The following is an 18,188-nucleotide window of genomic DNA, read 5'->3' on the forward strand; positions in this document are numbered from 1 at the left end:
AGTGTTTCAAGAAATAATTTTGTCTTTAAACTACTTGTTTAAGGCGAGCTATATACATCGATGGACACCGATTTCAGAGACGTGTGTATTTTTAGAACATACCCTAGTCTACAGCTAATGGAATGAATGTAGCATATAATATCATTAAATGACACTTCGATGTGCTGCAAGAAACAATTTTGTCTGTAAAGCACACCTTTATATGTAACCATTTTATGTCATGTTGTAACCAGTGAAATACGAGCTCATACCTATTTTCAACTACTTTTTGATTAAAGTTCAGCTTTTCTTATGTCATTAAACATACAGAATTAAGAGTAGTTGACTTTTATCGACACAACTATAAGTTATGAGACACTGAAAAGTAATACACGTTTATGACGTAATATTTAATTTCTCTGCTCTGTGCGTACCTCTCTCTCTCTCTCTCTCTCTCTATTAACATGCAAAAAGAGCTTCCCGATGCGCTTTACTGGTAAATTTTCGAAGAAAGGCATACCCAGTATGACATTCAATAACAGTGCATGCCGCCAAAACTACAGACATGTTCATGTTAGCAATAAACAGTGAAGTGTTTGTATACTAGACCTTCCAAAAAGCCGGAAACTTCTAAAAATCGGACGATTTGCACTGTCCCGAATCTTCTTCTTCTATCTTCTATATATAACGTACTTCTTAAAGTCCGAACTTCCAACTTTGGAACACTTGAAGATATTTTCGAAGTAATTGACTAATTTTAATATAATTTTACTTTCAGAAACTGTACTTCACAAACAAGTATAGATTTGTTTGAATGCAAATCTGCTCTTCCGGGAAAAATTTATCTGTGATTCCATTGTTTGCTAAATAGCGATGAAGGATTATTTTGACGCGCATTAGAATCAAAACATGTCAATCAAAAGATCAAACACATCCGAAGATCTTGTTGATAAGATAATGACATTTTGTTAAAAAAATGATTAGCTGCTTATACCAAACTTCTTCATTGACTTTTAATTTTAATCGTGTTATTTTTAAAAAACCAACATTTAGTTAAGGAATTAATCAAACAGGCTGAGTTCGAATATTTAACTTCGGACAAAGGTTTGATTTCTTTATTTGTCAAACTGTTCAAGGCTTGATGAAAGTTTGCAAAAAATATGAGTAAACCTTTTAAATGCACGGCATAATCAAAATGACTTCGACATTGTAGAAATATCGTAAAACGGAAATGTCCATACAGGACAAAAGAAAGGATAACTTTCCCGTCTAGACTTGCTCTAAATCACAGACAACAATTGATGGTGTGCAGTTGTATTGTCCAAAACACTTTGTACTTCCAAATACCGGAAATTACGTTACACAAAACACCGGACCTTTCTTCTGATCCTGTAATAACAATAATCATGAACATCCAAATACGTTCTTAGTGATTGGATAATTGCCATAATATCTATAAAATGCATAACACAAACCCCCTGTACCGTAAGATACATTCAAAGTCGTAGGAGAAGCATCCGCATCCAGTTTTCGAGGGATAAAGTCATAACTATGAAAAAGGTAATCATTTGCAGTTTTATGACTTTTTATTTTCACCGTGCTGTTGCAAATGATCGGGTATTACACATTATCAACAGTTGAACAGCTTTTATGAAAAGTTTTAAGATTTGCGCTAAACCTTCATGCATCTGCGTAATGGAATGATTTTATATTTCAGTGAATAAAATCTATACTTAAAGAAGATCCTTTGAAATCATTCAACGCAAATACTCTGTTTGACTGAGTCTCCTCATAAAAGCTATATCTTCGTCAGACTCCGTTTCTATAGAAACTATTTTAAATTCAGACTAAGAACAATTTTCCGACTGGGCGAAACAGTGGCTTGTTATAAAATTTAATCCTTTCAAAACAAGTTATGTTTTTCTCCTTTAGAGATATAGCCCAACCTTCCTGAACTTTGATAATATTCATTTCAACTACGTTGACGATCACAAACATCTTGGTCTTACAATAAGTCATGATGACAATATCACTAATTTAGCCTCAAAAGTAGTCTGATCGATCGGAATGTTAAAATTCAAAGTTAAAAGATCTACTCTTAACATTTATATATCGTATCTAAGACCTTTGCTTGAGTATGCGTCAGTTGTATGGGATAGCTGTACCCAATATGAAAAGGACACTCTTAAAAAACTTCTTTATGAAGCTGCTCGTTTAGTTACTGGTTTTACTTGCTCCGTTCCAAGTCAAAATTTACTTACAGAAATCTATTGGGTTTCCCTTGCAGGTAAAGGAAACAGCGGACCTCTTTCGGATTACCTTATAGAGGTTTTTCCACCAACAGTTCATAATTCTAACAATTATGAACTTAGAAATAATACTAATTTTGTTAAGTGCCTTAGAGGTTTTTCCACCAACAGTTCATAATTCTAACAATTATGAACTTAGAAATAATACTAATTTTGTTAAGTGCCTAGACGTCTTGAAATTTACTCAAAATCACTTATACCCGATTCAGTAAAACTATGGAATAACCTTGACTTTCTGACACACAATGTTAACACACTTACATATTTTAAGAACAAACTGAAAAGCAAATTCAAATCTCAATTTGTTCCGTTGTTTTATCTAATAGGAGAATGATTCTATAATGTCATTCAAACTCGTATTAGAAACCGATGTAGCAACTTAAACAATTATCTCTTTTTAACCATCTATGCGACTTTCCTGGTTGCTCTTGTGGACATGGTATTGGAAATGAGGAACATTTCTTTTTAAATGTAGCCATTATGCCAATGCCAATCGCTAGTTATATATTAATACTCGTAGATTCCATCCACCTAGTACTCTCAAATTAATTCGTGGTATTGACCCACTATATGATGGGGAGAACAAAATTTTTTCTAGAAGAACAAACATATATAAAAAATACACATCGCTTCTCTAGTACTGCCCCCTGATCGTTTGTCTATACATCTGATTTAAGACCTCTGGGTTGGACTAAGTGTGGAAATGTGGCAGTAGGAGTTTAAAGGTATCATTAAGTCATTTTGCGCTTGATTATGTTGTCTTTTTCGTACGTTTTCTTCTCGCTCGCTTTTCTGTTTAGATATTTTGTTATTTTCACTGAAATTTGTATCTGAAAATTATAAAATATGTACAGCATTTTTTTTTTCTATTCTAGTCCAAACAAAAATCCGTCATTTAGTTTAATCGAACATTAATTTTACACCCAAGGACGGACCCGTTTCTAATGTTGGTAAAACTTGTGCTCAAACCCTTGTTTTTCACACTACTACAAAATTACCGAATGTATTTTGATGTGCTATAGTATTATATGTCTTGATGTACTGTATATTCATGTCTTGAAGCAAATTTACTATCGTGTCCTGTGTGATAATTGCAATAAAATATGATTAAACTAAAACCCCTCATAAAAAGTAATGGATAATGAAATATGCAACGCCCTCATGCCCTCAGATACCGACTCTTATGGAATGTTGTGTTACAGTAAAAATAAATGGGCTCCATGGGCCGAAAGAAGCAGAAAACATAACAGCATTAACTTATTTTATCTTATCTTTGATAGCTATGCGTAAATTTTAAATTGAAATACACAGGACGTCCTTCATAAATATCACATTATTTGGCTTGGATTCTTTAGAACATTTTTTCCGCAACTGCACAATATATAAAGACCTTAAAACAGACTTGGAATTAATTTAATGTTTTGACATCATTTCTACATATTACTGAACTATAAATATTTTAATGCAAAATGGGCATTTTATGTTGTGTTACAAATGTATTAATTCCATTATGTTGATTGTATAATTAACATCAATATTTGTGTCAAATAAACGCTGAACTACACACACTTTGTATCAAATATTTATGTTTAGATAGTTTTTAGTTGAACGAACATTAAGTGGGTTGAATTGATCATATTGCATCCGTTGCAAGACGAAGTCAACATTAATTAATATGGTTATAAACTTATGCCGTAAAAAATATTTACCAATGATCACCTGTTTAAAGCGATTAGCAGAAACGTTTGCATGGATAAATTGTTTGCATGGCTGTATTTATAAGTACGTGCTTTGTTTCAACTATTTACTTTTAGATGGTTTTGGGTTGAATGAACATTAAGTGGATTGGAATATTACTTTCGTTAAAAGATGATGATGACATTAATGCATCTGTTGTTTTTCTGAACTGTTCCCGTTACAAAGTTGTTTTGATCACTATAACGTATTTTAAGTGATTAACAGAGACGTGTCCATGGATTAATTGTTTGCATGGCTGTACTTATTAATCTGCATTTAATACTGAAGATCATGTTGAGTCATGTAAACTGCTTAAAAACAGGTATTTATACAGATTTTCAATTATTGTCTGGAATAATTTTACTAATACATTAATAGAACAGGTTACTGCATAATACTTCGCTCTTACAAAGATTTTGCCTCGCTTGCAACATAATATTTGAATCGTAGTTTTATTTTATTATGTTATACACTGCGCCTAAAAATGCATATATCGTTTTGTTTCGCGAAACTACAATTCAGAATATCTAAAAATAGTAAGTAATATTCTTCAGATACAAATAAAGAAGATAACATTATTTATGTCATTAAATTTAAAATATCACTTCTAAAATATGAGTAAAATCCAAAAAGTATTTATTTTGACATTTTTCTTTTAGTTATTTCTGGAAATGTACGAGTACCGAATAATATTGTTGCCTTTAAATTGGGAGAAACACTACTTTGTACACTATAAGCATATAAGTGTTCGCATTTATTCCAGAAAATGTCGGAAAAGTTTATTTCCCCGTTTGAAAAATGTTTAATATCAAAGAAAGGAAGGCCATGATAAAATGTCAACGACAAGTTAGTCAAACTGGATACCTATCCTACTATTGAAATGTACATTCACATCACACATTTGTCGTTTTGTTGTTCCCATTATTGAACGAAAATAGTATTATCATACTGGAGATAATGTTAGTTATATAAAGTTCAAACTATACCATTTTTATCAGAGGGAAAATTTACATTTCTGGTTTCCCTTTATTGTGAGACACTACGAAGTTAGCTTTATCTACTAAAGGATTTGTTAAAGTATTAAAGAAAAAGCCTCATAAAGTTTTTTTCAGACAATGTTTCACTTGTGGATTTTCGAGATCTTTAATTGATGTACATAACTTTAAAATAAACTGTTAAATCATAAAAGTTACTGTAGTTATATATCTTGAGTACAAATATATAAAGGAAGCTCGTCGAAAACAGATACACCACGTTACTTTGAACAAATACATCGATTACTCCCATGATAAAATTCTGAATGCAAGTCAATTAAGCAAGTAATATTAACATAATTAAGCATGATTTCTTAATGGAGTAATAGACAATGTGTCTTGGTTCTCATCTTAGTCAATATGTAAAACTCTTGCAGTGCTATCCATTTATCTTTCGTACATTAGAATTTCAAAATGTAGTTAATCTAAATTTTAAAGGTGCGTTTCATTACATAAGTTCCTATGCATTAAACTATTATTGAAATAGTATTTATATATAATGTTTCATTAAAAATCACTCTTTTATTGAATTTTCGGCCACCTGGCCTTTATCAAAACATGAAAAGTCATTGATACAGCTATGTAACATCCATATTATAATACTTGTTTTGTCTCAATGACGTGACGTCATTTCCTGTAAACACGACGTCAAACGACGTAACGTCACTTCTCGTATTATTTCACATGTGTCTGTCACTCAATTTATGTGTTATATTTAACATTGCACCATATGGAAATTTCGTTGCAAGCTTCTTCATCCATTTCTCCTCTATTATCTGTCTGTAAAGGCGGCCTTCATGGTATAACTTTTGCAGTACTACCACCTGCAAGTCCCTTTCAGTATGACCTATAAAATGACGATTAATAGGCTTGTCAACCTGTTGTCTGATATCACGCAAATGTTCACTTATTCTTTCTTTCAGACTCCTCTCAGTTTCCCCAACATATATTGTTTTATTGCATGGTTTGCATAGCAATCCATACACTAAATTGGTATTACTACAACTGGTATGTGTTACTGTCTGGTATGTGTATCTCTTTGTGGTGTCAGCTACCTCCCCTTTAAATATCAGTAGGCAAATGTGGCAGGAACATATATCAGGAGAAGATCTAAAAGCTCTATTAGTTTTGCCATGTACCAATACATCACGAATGTTTTTATCTCTTCTGAAGGCTAACAATGGTGGTTCCTGGAAGACAGTTCTCATACGTTCTGAATTATAGAGTACTTTTTGATGTTTTCGCAGGTTGTTTCGTATATCTGGTAACATTTTGGAATAGGTCAGCACTAATGGGACCCTCTTTTCTTCTGGTTCAGTCTTCTTTTTTGTTTTTAATAATTCCTGCCTGTCTAATTTATCGACCCGTTGCAGCTGTTGTTCAATTTCTCTACCACTATATCCTCTTTTTCTTAGCTGTTGTTTCAGTTCTCCTCTGTGTTTGATATAGTCAGGTTCTTTTTCACAAATTCTTTTAATTCTTATACCTAGGCCATAGGCCAATGCCTTCTTGGTATGTGCCGGATGACATGAAGTTTTCTGTATATAGAGCTGTTTGTCTGATGGTTTTCTGTACAATTCAGTATAGATATTACCATTCTCTAACCTAACCAGCGTGTCTAAAAATTCCAATTTTTGATGACTCCATCTCAGTTCAACTTTTATGTTCTGGTGAATATTATTTGCAAATTCACTAAATCGCTTCAGCTTTTCAATGCCACCTGTCCATAGTCCAAATCCATCATCAATAAATCTTTTGTAGAACCATTAATCGTCATTTTATAGGTCATACTGAAAGGGACTTGCAGGTGGTAGTACTGCAAAAGTTATACCATGAAGGCCGCCTTTACAGACAGATAATAGAGGAAAAATGGATGAAGAAGCTTGCAACGAAATTTCCACATGGTTGCAATGTTAAATATAACACATAAATTGAGTGACAGACACATGTGAAATAATACGGGAAGTGACGTTACGTCGTTTGACGTCGTGTTTACAGGAAATGACGTCACGTCATTGAGACAAAACAAGTATTATAATATGGATGTTACATAGCTGTATCAATGACTTTTCATGTTTTGATAAAGGCCAGGTGGCCGAAAATTCAATAAAAGAGTGATTTTTAATGAATTATTATATCTACTTCCCTATGGAAGATCTTTGAATGAATATTTAATGTTTGTTTAAAGATAATTATAAGAAAGTACAGTATTCACAAACAAAAAAGTAGGTTCTTAAATGTAGACAAAAACAACTAATAATAGTAAATAACGGTCATAGAATTTGGTAAGTTCTCTTAGTTGTTACTGCAAACAGTAAGACAGTGTTAAAATACATTTGTTCGACAATTCCTCTACAATCGTAACGAGCGATTCATTTCGTATGATTTTTCATAGATAAAAAATCAGCCTTTGTTTCTTCGTTTTAATCAGTTTTGAAATATGGACTTTGGTGTCATAAAGTATGTTTCGACAGTGTATTCATAATTGCAGTATATTCTAAATGGTTATCAGATGTGCCGGTGTGGTATTTTGTAGTAATACATATATTATTTAAGCTAAACTGTGATGAGATCGCGAAGAATGTTTGAATCATTCTCATATCCGGTTCCTCAAAAATCTGGCACTGGTGTTATACTTGAAGGCATGGTCGAGATTCAAATAACTAGAAACTACAGCCTCCGGATTAAGCGACCGACACATTAACCATTAGATCTACATAAATATATTTATTAATCTTGTATCCTTTATGTGTCCTAACAAATGTATGTAACTGTGGGTTATAAACATTGGAGATGTTTCCATGGAATGTGCATAAATGTTTTAATTAAAGGTTCATTTAAATAACGTTCTGGCATAAGCCTTCTACAAATACAATTAAGTGTAAAAATGTAGATAATCTGCAAATTTTGCAATCTGAAAAATTTCAAATAGTGTTATTTTGCTTATTTGCTGCACTTTCCATTTGTCTTCAATCTTTCTGTGAAGTTTCAATCAAAGGCTAAATTCAGAATTGTTCAAAATCGACCCAAAATCAGAAGTATTTGAAAATTATATAAATGAGGCGTTAATATGGCTTTATTGATGTTCCTTTATTAACATTCATTCATGTTTTTTCTTGTTTTTATCCGAGTTGTTTATTAACCAAATCGTAGTGTACATTTTGATGTCACTTAGGTACAATGATAAACGACGTCATGACGGTGAACTTTAAAAGAACAAACGGTAATGATGCCGCAGTTTGTAGCTTATCAGTCTTGTTGTGTCTTGTTGTGTATTAACATATAGATAACATATATATATATATATATATATGTGTGTGAATTGTTCATGGATAAAAACTTGATAAATGCAAAAATAATTACAGTAGATCCATTTTAAATTGTCTCTTAAAATTAATTTCTAACAAGTAATATATCGGTAAAACCAATGCATGCTCTCCAAAGTATGACTATTGCATATTAACTCACGACAGCGGAATCCATTGACTGAGCACATTACTTGTCTTAGCCGTGAAGCTTCCAAAAAGGTTTCTTAGAACACCAGCAATTATTCATAGAGAAATAAGCACGCAGACTAGACGAAGTTATTACATACTTCTTTCTATTTCCAGTTAAGTTACAACAGTACCGAAACGTGAATATTTTTTCCATACACTGACGCCTGAATTTCATATCGGATACATGGAGTATTTTTGATTTTATGTCTGTTGTTGCATAAATTGTTTTATCTAGTTCAGTATTGTAAATCATTCAGGCTGTTAAAAAAACCCAAAATATTTACATGACATTTATACTTGTAGATACGTCTGTAATAAAAATGTTATTATCTATACAACAATAAATATGCACTCGTTCTTTAGCGGAAGAATATTGCGTTCCGAATGTCGCGCAATATTTCCGTTGCAGATCTCTTGCATACATCCCCGTAACCTGTAACTATAGTACACTACTGAATAATCAAAAGGACAATAACTCGAAATCGAACCGAATCATGATACTATGTGCATATCAATTTAGCTTGAAGTTTCACTTAATTGCAGTCAGTACCGGACAAGAATTGCGAAATGGACGGACAAAGCAGCGACATATATGCTATTTAGGATATTGATTGAACAGTATAGTGGTAATTCTTTCACATATACGACTTGTAGTTCCGGCATTCAGGATAAAGCTTCCTTACTTTTGTTGATTGACGCCTTCAATTTTTTTTTTATAAAACTTGTCTACACATTTTCATACCTTACTGTACGAACATAATGCTTAAAAATAGTTCAATCGTTTTCGTTCATTTCCGTCTCCTAATTTTAGGAAATTAAAGCTTGACTGTATGAATATCAGACCCGTTAAAAAATGTAAAAGTGGCATATGGACAGAGCCTCGTTACGGCCTAAACCGGAAACCGCAAGCGTTATGATCGCCAACAAAACTATGGACCATATGATTGAAATCATAGATGAATGGAACATATTTGCATTTTGCAATATCTAAATTAGTGCAAAAATAACTAAGATAGTGTCAAATGAATGATAGACAAATTATATCGCAATGACTGAATGTTTACATTACAATATAACTTCGGATACGCTTTAGAATTGAAATATCTTAGGTATATCACACAAAAGCATGTTTCATCTTACAGACCGACGCCTATCTTTCATTCTGAATTTATGTTTTTACCGAAGTAAAATCAAGGAAGACAAGCGTGCTATCAATATTACAACAATTACATGAATAGCATTCATTATCACTAATAAAAACGAGATCCGAAAATAAAATCTAGAGATAACTTTTCAAACAAGTGAAAAATTGAAATCTTGAAACGGAGTTATCCAACTTGAGCACTGCATGGCATCTCATCACAGTTAACATGTGTTCAAAATTTCCATCTAACAAACTTATAAACAAAACCTTAACCAAATAAGACATATCATTATGTAGTTTTAATTTCTTAGTATATATAATTAGAACGTCAGTATCAGTCATAAATGGATGTTTTAAAACTCGTTTTGATACAGATATAACAAACTAAGTCAACATATCAATTTGAATCAGTCAAAACTCCACAGACATCAAATGCAAATGACGTAAATACTATAGTGTACATGTACGAATGTTGAAACAATAACCGAAAATTTATACGTCTATCTCTGACACTACTGTCATACAATCTTACTGTTCTGCAATTATTATTATTATCATTATCATATACTACATTTATATAGCACTCTTTTCATATAAAAATGCGTTCAAAAGTGCTTTACATAAAAACATTTATATAATGTTCAATAAAAAATGGTAATTGAACTATCATAGAAGAACTTAAAATTGCATTACGGTAATAAGTTACCAAGCATTTTAAATTGAAGGTAGGCAGATCAAAACATGAAACAACAATACAGTATTGTAAAGCATAAACTGACCTATCTAAGACACAGAGCAGAATAGAACAGAAGATATCTAACATTTTGAACAGACAGAATTAACCGGTATGATGTCTGCGAAATGCATCACAGCATGCAAACCGTACCGGATGATTGGATCAGTCCCTACCTAAACGGTCCGGAGAATATCAATGATACATCCCACAGAAAAAAAAACACCGCTAACATTATTCTGTCACACTATTTACATGTTGCTCCATCCTCATGTTCGAATCCAGGAAAGCACCGAGGTTCCTGACACTGCCTGATTGTTTGATTTCAGAGCCGTCTACATTCACAGATATGTTTGAAACAGATTTTGTCTTGTGTTCAGATGAAAATATGATTAATTCTGTTTTTTTCAGTATTGAGTTTCAACATGTTGGTATTCATCCAACTTACTATATCCTTTAAACAACGTTCAACGCGATGAATGGTCTCTTCAATAGACATTTTGTTTATTGGTTTGAAGGATTGATATAACTGCGAATCGTCCGCATAGAAATCATTGTTTAGTCCGTGCTTTCTGAAGATAGCTCCGACTGGTTTTGTGAACACTGTGTAGTTCTTTGAACCCATGACAGACCCTTGGGGTACAGTTCTTCATTAGCACTGGTTGTGATAGCTCGCCATCTATGCATACGATCTGGTAGCGGTCACTTAGTTATGACATCATCCATGCGAGTGGCTTGCCTGTAATACCAAAGTGACGTTCAAGGCGATGAATCAACGTCCCATAGTCAATAGCGTCAAATGCTGCAGAGAGATCAAGCATCACAAGAATAGTCACATTGTTCTTATCCAACGATTGAAGAATGTCATTTTGGACTTTTAATAGGGCGGTTTCGGTTGAGTGGAATTTCTTATATGCAGATTGATTAACTTCATGGAGTTAATATATATACCATTACAACAACTTGTAACACATTATATCTAGCACAGTATTAACAGTCACTCTTCCATAATACTTACTTAACTTTCTGAATCTGACATATCTATTGGCTCTGGTATGTTATTAGTATCAGCGAGATGTTATCCCAAGTTTTGAATGCCATACATGTTACTCTCTAAATGCCGCGCATAACCAACATACCAGATAACAAAGGCAAGTGACAACACATGCCGACTACACATTCTCCGGCACGACATTTACAGTACCGACAAAAATGTCTGATCCACAAAAGATGTTTCCTTGACGACGTATGACGACTTTGAATTCTAACACATAACAAATCATTGTCGTCAGCATGTAACTGTATATCGCAGCCGTTGTATGCATCTCGAATACATTTTCATTGTATACACGTCACATTTCAATGAGCGTGGTTGCTCCTCGGTGAACCGTGGATATTGTCAGGCACAACATAACTTAACGATTTCAAAGTGTTACCACCGGATGATAATGAGAGCACTTTCGAAGCCAAACGAGAGTTATCGTCTTCACTTTGAGGAGAAAATAATAGCTCGAAGTACCTATTCGACAGCGCACAAATTATTCTCAGGTAGTCTCCAAGGGCAAGTTCACATTGGAACTCTAGAGAAGTGTAGGCTGTTGTGTAAATGATACTTGCTCCCACCAGTAAAGTTAACAGACCAATCAAAAATTGGGTCCTGGAAATATCTAAAACTGTTTTTCCCCTGCACATTAAGCGCTGTGATGAAAAGCAAGGAACCAGTTAACCCTACCTCGACGTGGTGTTTGCAGAGTTCAACTCTCCAACAGAGAAGGTACGATTTGTGTACTAATTTATACCGTTCAAGTGGGTTATCGAGTATAAAGTCGGTCTCTACTCTACCCTAGAGCTTCCATGTGAACTTTCCCCAAGATATGGAATTTGGTTCGTTGGCAGAACGTAACTGAACTACTTCAATTCTTGCATTTGATGATTCTACTACCAAACGAATCTGTAAAGTAAATAAAAAGACATTCACAAAGAATATAAGAAAATATAGGTCTATAATGAAAGGCTACATGCAAACGCAAATTGAAATTGTGAAGGAAGTATACAGCGTATCCGTACATGTATGACAGCACATTTTCCAACATACATACGTTTTATAAACTTGCATTAATTGCTTTATCTAGTTTCATCACAAATTACATATGTCTAACTCAGTACCTTTCAACTCGGTCTGGTAGTTTACATGAGGCTTCAATACTAAACTAATTTCCTGTATTTTCAGATATTTCTGGATGCAAAAATGACTATTAATATCGAAATTTTGAAATTACAGACAAGTATTTACCTTAAACTCTACTGTTGTTTGCATCTTCGCAATACATCTGCTTCTTACTTAATTGATAAAAGATGGCATTTCAGCCCTAATACCCAAATTCCTCAAGTAGTGATAGAGAATTCTGAAAAACACTATCAACTACAAATACATCGTCTATTTGTACAAAGTTTCTGAAATCCTCTGTATTTGTTTTTTTTACATATGATATAGAATGAACGCATCATTATTTTATGAATCAGCAAAGTAAGGTTTCATCATAGTAACAAAATATGCAGTTGCCGTTACTTTAACCATGAGCTTAATTAAGGGACGCCCTTTGTGCATTGAGTTAGTACGTCTTTGAAAGCTAATGTTGTTGCTCTTTTGAATATATACGTATGTGCCATCAAGAACGATTGTCAGTTGCCCATTTTTTAACAAAGACTTTGCTAATGGTCTGATGTAGTTGTTTATAATGTCTTCCATTGTCTGGCTTTCAACACCTAGATATAAGGAGCAAATCTTCTCGACAGAGCATGTCTGGTAAAGGAATGGCACGTTGGATGCTTGATCTCTTATTCCAAACAAAGTGGAAAGTAACTTGTTTGATAAACCCGACTTCATCTGTAGCAGAAATATACCAGAGTAGTACGTGCTGATCTGGTTGGTGTATTTCGAATTTTGTCTGCTACATGACGAAAAACATCATCAAACTTAATACGGTTTAACCCTGTCAAACTTTCATAATCAGAATCTGTCAGGTAATCCAAATCAAATTTGTTTCGTCTGCTGCGACACACTTTCCTCATTTGTTAGCAGTTAAGGAATGAATGTCCTCTTTACGTAAGCATTTTCAATAACTCGCACATTTTCAAAGAAGCAGGGCTGAAAAGTCCTTCATACAGGTGGACAAGACAACATCTGGAACCAGCAGGTATTTGTTATTCTGTTCCAGAAATACACTGAATCTTGCCACAGAAAACAAAACTACAAGCTTTGGACCTGGACGCTTGCACAATAAACACCAAGAATGACTTTTGTTTGCAGTTTTCATATTTATACTTATTGATGGTGAACTAATTGGAGTACATTTACTCCTTGGTTATGATGTTGATGGAAAATATTCTGGATCATATCGATTGTTTTTTTTTTCGTAAGTAACTGTTTCTGTCACATAGTACTTGTGTCTGCACTTGTTACATATAGTGTCACTTTCTTTGGTTTCAATAAACAACCTCCTTTGTAAATATGTCTTTATGTCTTTGTTAATTGACCATCGTTCTTTGGCTTTGTTCTTTTTAGACAAACAGTACATGCATCAAACTTTGGCATTGTGGAACAAAAATAATGTCCACATTTAGATATATTCGTATAATTATGTACATATATCAACATCATTTAAAAGCAGCAAGTGAAATTGTTTTTATTTATTATAAAGCATTGTTGTTGTGTTTTAAACACAAAAGTTTTAAGACCCGTTTGTTTAGTGATATTTTAGGTGGGCGCATGGTAAACCAGTAACTCTGCGATACTACGAAAACAGGGATTATGATTTCGAGCTCCTTCAACTCTAATTAAATTAAATACCATTAGAAAAATGAGTCCTGTGTTGACTTGATTTACACTGACATGCTTAAGAACCAGGTAACATTCTGAAATTGGAGCGTCTTCCGTTACCGTACCTTGCACTATCCTTATACTTATTTTACAGTCTCTGGCGACTCCCACATGAATTACCTCTTACGACTATAACTAAGCTTACAATCAAATGTCAATTATTTTCAATCTTCAATTGTTTTCGGTCATGTTGACAATAATATGCTCAGTAGAACGTTCTCTATCCAGATACGAGAGGTTCGGCAAAGTAAAAAGTGTTCACTAAATCTAGTTCACACATACAATTTATGCTTTCAACTATTTATTCATATGGGGAAGTTGTCATAAAACATTCTATCAATATGCCAGGTTTCTTTAAAACATTATCAATCAAATATGATATATAATAGCATTATCTATGTAATACTTACATCAAAATTTATTTTGTTGATTTTGGAAAAAGCAGTGCAAAATTGCTTAAAAAAAGAAAACAATCAAAACACAATATAAGGAAGGGTCGATCGTCGAGATCTGAATGCCAGTGATGTATCCACTGTGCTAATTTACCACTGCGTAACTCCTAGATAAAATTATATGAGAACACAAATATGTTTGCTATTTTTAGTAGTCTAAATTTAGTTGAGTAAATATTGACTGCAGGTGGGCCGGGTGTTTTTGATATTTGCAATTTGTCTCTTTCAAGACGCTTTCGTTTGTATGTACTACAAAGTGTAATTATTACATACAGATCAGTAAGTTTACATTGCGATGGCTTTAATAAATCAACTTTGCAGATCATGGTTTCAAAAAGTTTTGACTTATTTGAACAGTTAATCTACCTACTTGATGATTTTTTCCTGGCTAAAGCGGGTTCATATTAATTTGGTAAATCACTTCTCTTCACAAACATCGCTTAAAAACTGAGCGAGTATAACGATATATTTTCTACCCTCTCATGTTACTAGGTAGGTTGTAAACTATGCAATGTTGTTGTTGTTGTTTATGTTCTTGTTGTCGTCGTCGTCAGCTACTAGGGTATTTATCCCGTTGAAATGATCAACATAATAAAGAATTATAAGAAATAGTGTTGTATGGTGAATATGTAGTGCTTCTAGTCTAGATTTCGTTACAAAATATCAGAAACATTACGCAAACATCTACGTAATCCAGGATTTTACCAGTTCATTGAACACTTTTTGTACGAAATCAGCGGACATAATAATAATGTTTCTCCATCAGCACAGGTTTCAACCAAAAAAATGTAACTATATTTTTGAATGAAATAGGTTTGTTAATTTAAAGAATTATAATTGGTGGTCGAGGCCTGTGTTCATGTGATTATTTTTAATCAAATTGTAGGTCAATACTTCATTATCTTTTGTAGTTTTCAATAAAAACAAAACAAAACTCAAAAGTAAGTATTGTATATAATGTTCAAGGAGTGCCCCAATAAAAATGATCGATTTTTTCAAAAAGCATTATTTTCAGAAATTGTGATTATTTAGGCCGATTTCATGCCTTCGTGGCTTTCGCCCTTTCTCCCATCTCATTTAGGGGCGTGACCATCACAGCTAAACTGAATGGAAGATTTTAGAAAGTCAGCATGGTAAGATTATAGGGATAATACACGTTTCTTTTTTAAGCAGAAGCCTGCGAAAATATCCGACAGTCGAGGCCAAAACATATCCCAAGGGCTTCTGCAGACTCTACTACACAAAACAAAACTGTATTATCGCAATTCTTGCATAAAAACACGACACAACGGTTAAATGCATTGTTTTCATATGAGTTGACCTTACCATTCCGGTACAATATTAAATGACCATTCTGTTTTTCTTCGAAACGGTCAACATGTTTTAAATATTCATAAACGGGACTCACAAATAAACAGCATTAATAAAACCATGTATTGAAGGTGTTTGAACGAATTTTTATTAGAGTAATTTTGAGTTCAAATAAATTCCACAGGAAGAAGCAAGTAAATATGTTGTAGAGGGCAGTGTTTTAATGATTCGGAACTTACACAGCAAAACATACTATAAATTAGACTGCATGTTAATGTTACGAGGAGAACATATTATGAAAGAGAAAAAAGACCAGTGTTCTATCTGCGCAAGGATATATGTCAGTCTCTGGCATTGCATTTGCCATGTTCATACTCAAATTTTCTCCCGTTAATGCATGACCGGATCAAATGAAAGAAAATGAAGAAATAAAAAAAAGAAGAAAAAAAAACTGTACATATTTATGCATGACATTTTTTGTACATATGCACTACCAATAAATGAATTCTGACATGGTATTCAACAAAATTCTTTTGATAATGTCGGAATTGTTGTTTGGACAAATGTAACACGAGTGAATTTTAAATTAATAAAATAATTGGAATTATATAAAACGTAAGCGAGATACAGATATTGTTTTAATACACTGCATGTCCCCTTTATGTTATTTGTATTTTTTGAGCGTTCTAATCAATACCATTCAACATTTTAAAGTTCTGGTCGTGATAAATAAATTTTTCATGGGTTGATGATTTAAAACGTAATGTTATTGTTCCGAGATCAAACACAATTGATTGCTCTACAAAAGTGACATGAGCCAGATAATAAAATAAATAAGCAAAACCAACAAATAAAGGATTATAGTTGGGCACCGCCCTGGAAAGGACAGTTGCAAAAATACCACTGGGGAGCATCAAACCTCATTTTTACACCCATCATGTTCCGAAGTTACAGGACAGTGTAAATAAAGTAATCCACACCAGACTACTCTAATACAAGCAAAGGTAACAAAAGTCATGGCATGTAAAACATGAAAATTTTTTCAGTATAAACGCAAACCTTAAAAAAATAAAAAAAGTCGTGTGTACTCAGTGCCTTTCCAGAAGACAGAGCATCAAGAGAAAAACCCTAATGGGTCCGACGAAACAGGCAAGTACACGGAAATCAAAACAGTTCAAACCTGGTAGGATTTAAAAACAAGATAGACTTATGTCTGTTGTACATCGCACTTTCTCTAGATTTAACAAATGGAGATTTTAAAAGATAGCATGTTTGAATAATGGTTCCACTATACTGCACATCCTCTTAATGCCTCTAGTCATTGTTTGAAAATTTAAAGAAAACCCCATTTAAAAAGTTCTGATATTGATTTGAAGGTTACAGAAACAGATACACAAGCAAACTGACAGATGAACAGACGGACTAAAGGTGTCAGTGATCTTAAACGAGTAAAAAGACAAATAACGGTGGTTTCAATGTAACAATGTAACAGGATTTCTTAAGAAAAAAATTAGAGAAAGACGAAGTAAAAGAAGAGGGTGACGATGATCCTATATCACTTGCCTTACAAAAAGTAATTCAACATATTCTGCTAAAGCATGGAATTACATATACCTCGAGCCATTTGATCAGCACCTTCAGATTTCTTTACTGAGCATACTCTACACTTTCCTGGTTTTATTTTAAATGGGTGGTTACTAGAGACATTGCACACCTGATGTTCATCTGGTCTTCGTCTGTAGAAACGCCTTTTTGTGCTTTAGTTAAGTGCTTTATGGATACCATTTCAAGCTCTTATGGTTGGGTACAGCCGATTAATTAGTGAATAAAAAAGAACGAAAGAAAAAAGAAAAGCAAATCGGCCTTTCATTTGGGATAGTCTAGGTAACATATTTTCAAAATCATTGAAATTTTAGGTCTATATTTTCATGATATGGTTTCCTTTCTTTAAATCATAAATAACTGAGAAAATTGATTAAATTGGTGTACAGATGATAAAACTTATTTATCTGAATATAATGATTTGCGAAAACTGATGATAAACCAATTTATGGTGCGCACCTAAACCTAATTTATCAATATGTTATTTACATACATGTTATGCCAATTTTC

The 18,188-nt window shown here is 33.3% G+C and overlaps 1 protein-coding gene across 5 annotated transcripts in view; it reads left to right on the plus strand.

Annotated features, from left to right (window-relative positions):
* Positions 1–578: 578 nt before the first annotated feature.
* The window catches only part of LOC123566048 (uncharacterized), a 46,727-nt gene continuing 29,117 nt past the window's right edge, over positions 579–18,188 (plus strand). Inside the window, exon 1 of one of the 5 annotated variants that reach the window (XM_045359878.2) lies at positions 579–1,539. Coding sequence is in view for 2 of the 5 variants with exons in the window: in XM_045359873.2 (XP_045215808.2) it covers positions 4,278–4,347 (70 nt within the window). In the remaining 3 variants the exon portion in view is untranslated. Of the gene's footprint in view, positions 1,540–3,655; positions 4,348–18,188 lie in introns of those variants that run through there. The other 4 variants (XM_045359876.2, XM_045359877.2, XM_045359875.2 and 1 more) reach the window with 4 other exon arrangements.

Source organism: Mercenaria mercenaria, chromosome 8 (assembly GCF_021730395.1).
Source record: "Mercenaria mercenaria strain notata chromosome 8, MADL_Memer_1, whole genome shotgun sequence".
Lineage (NCBI taxonomy): Eukaryota > Metazoa > Mollusca > Bivalvia > Venerida > Veneridae > Mercenaria > Mercenaria mercenaria.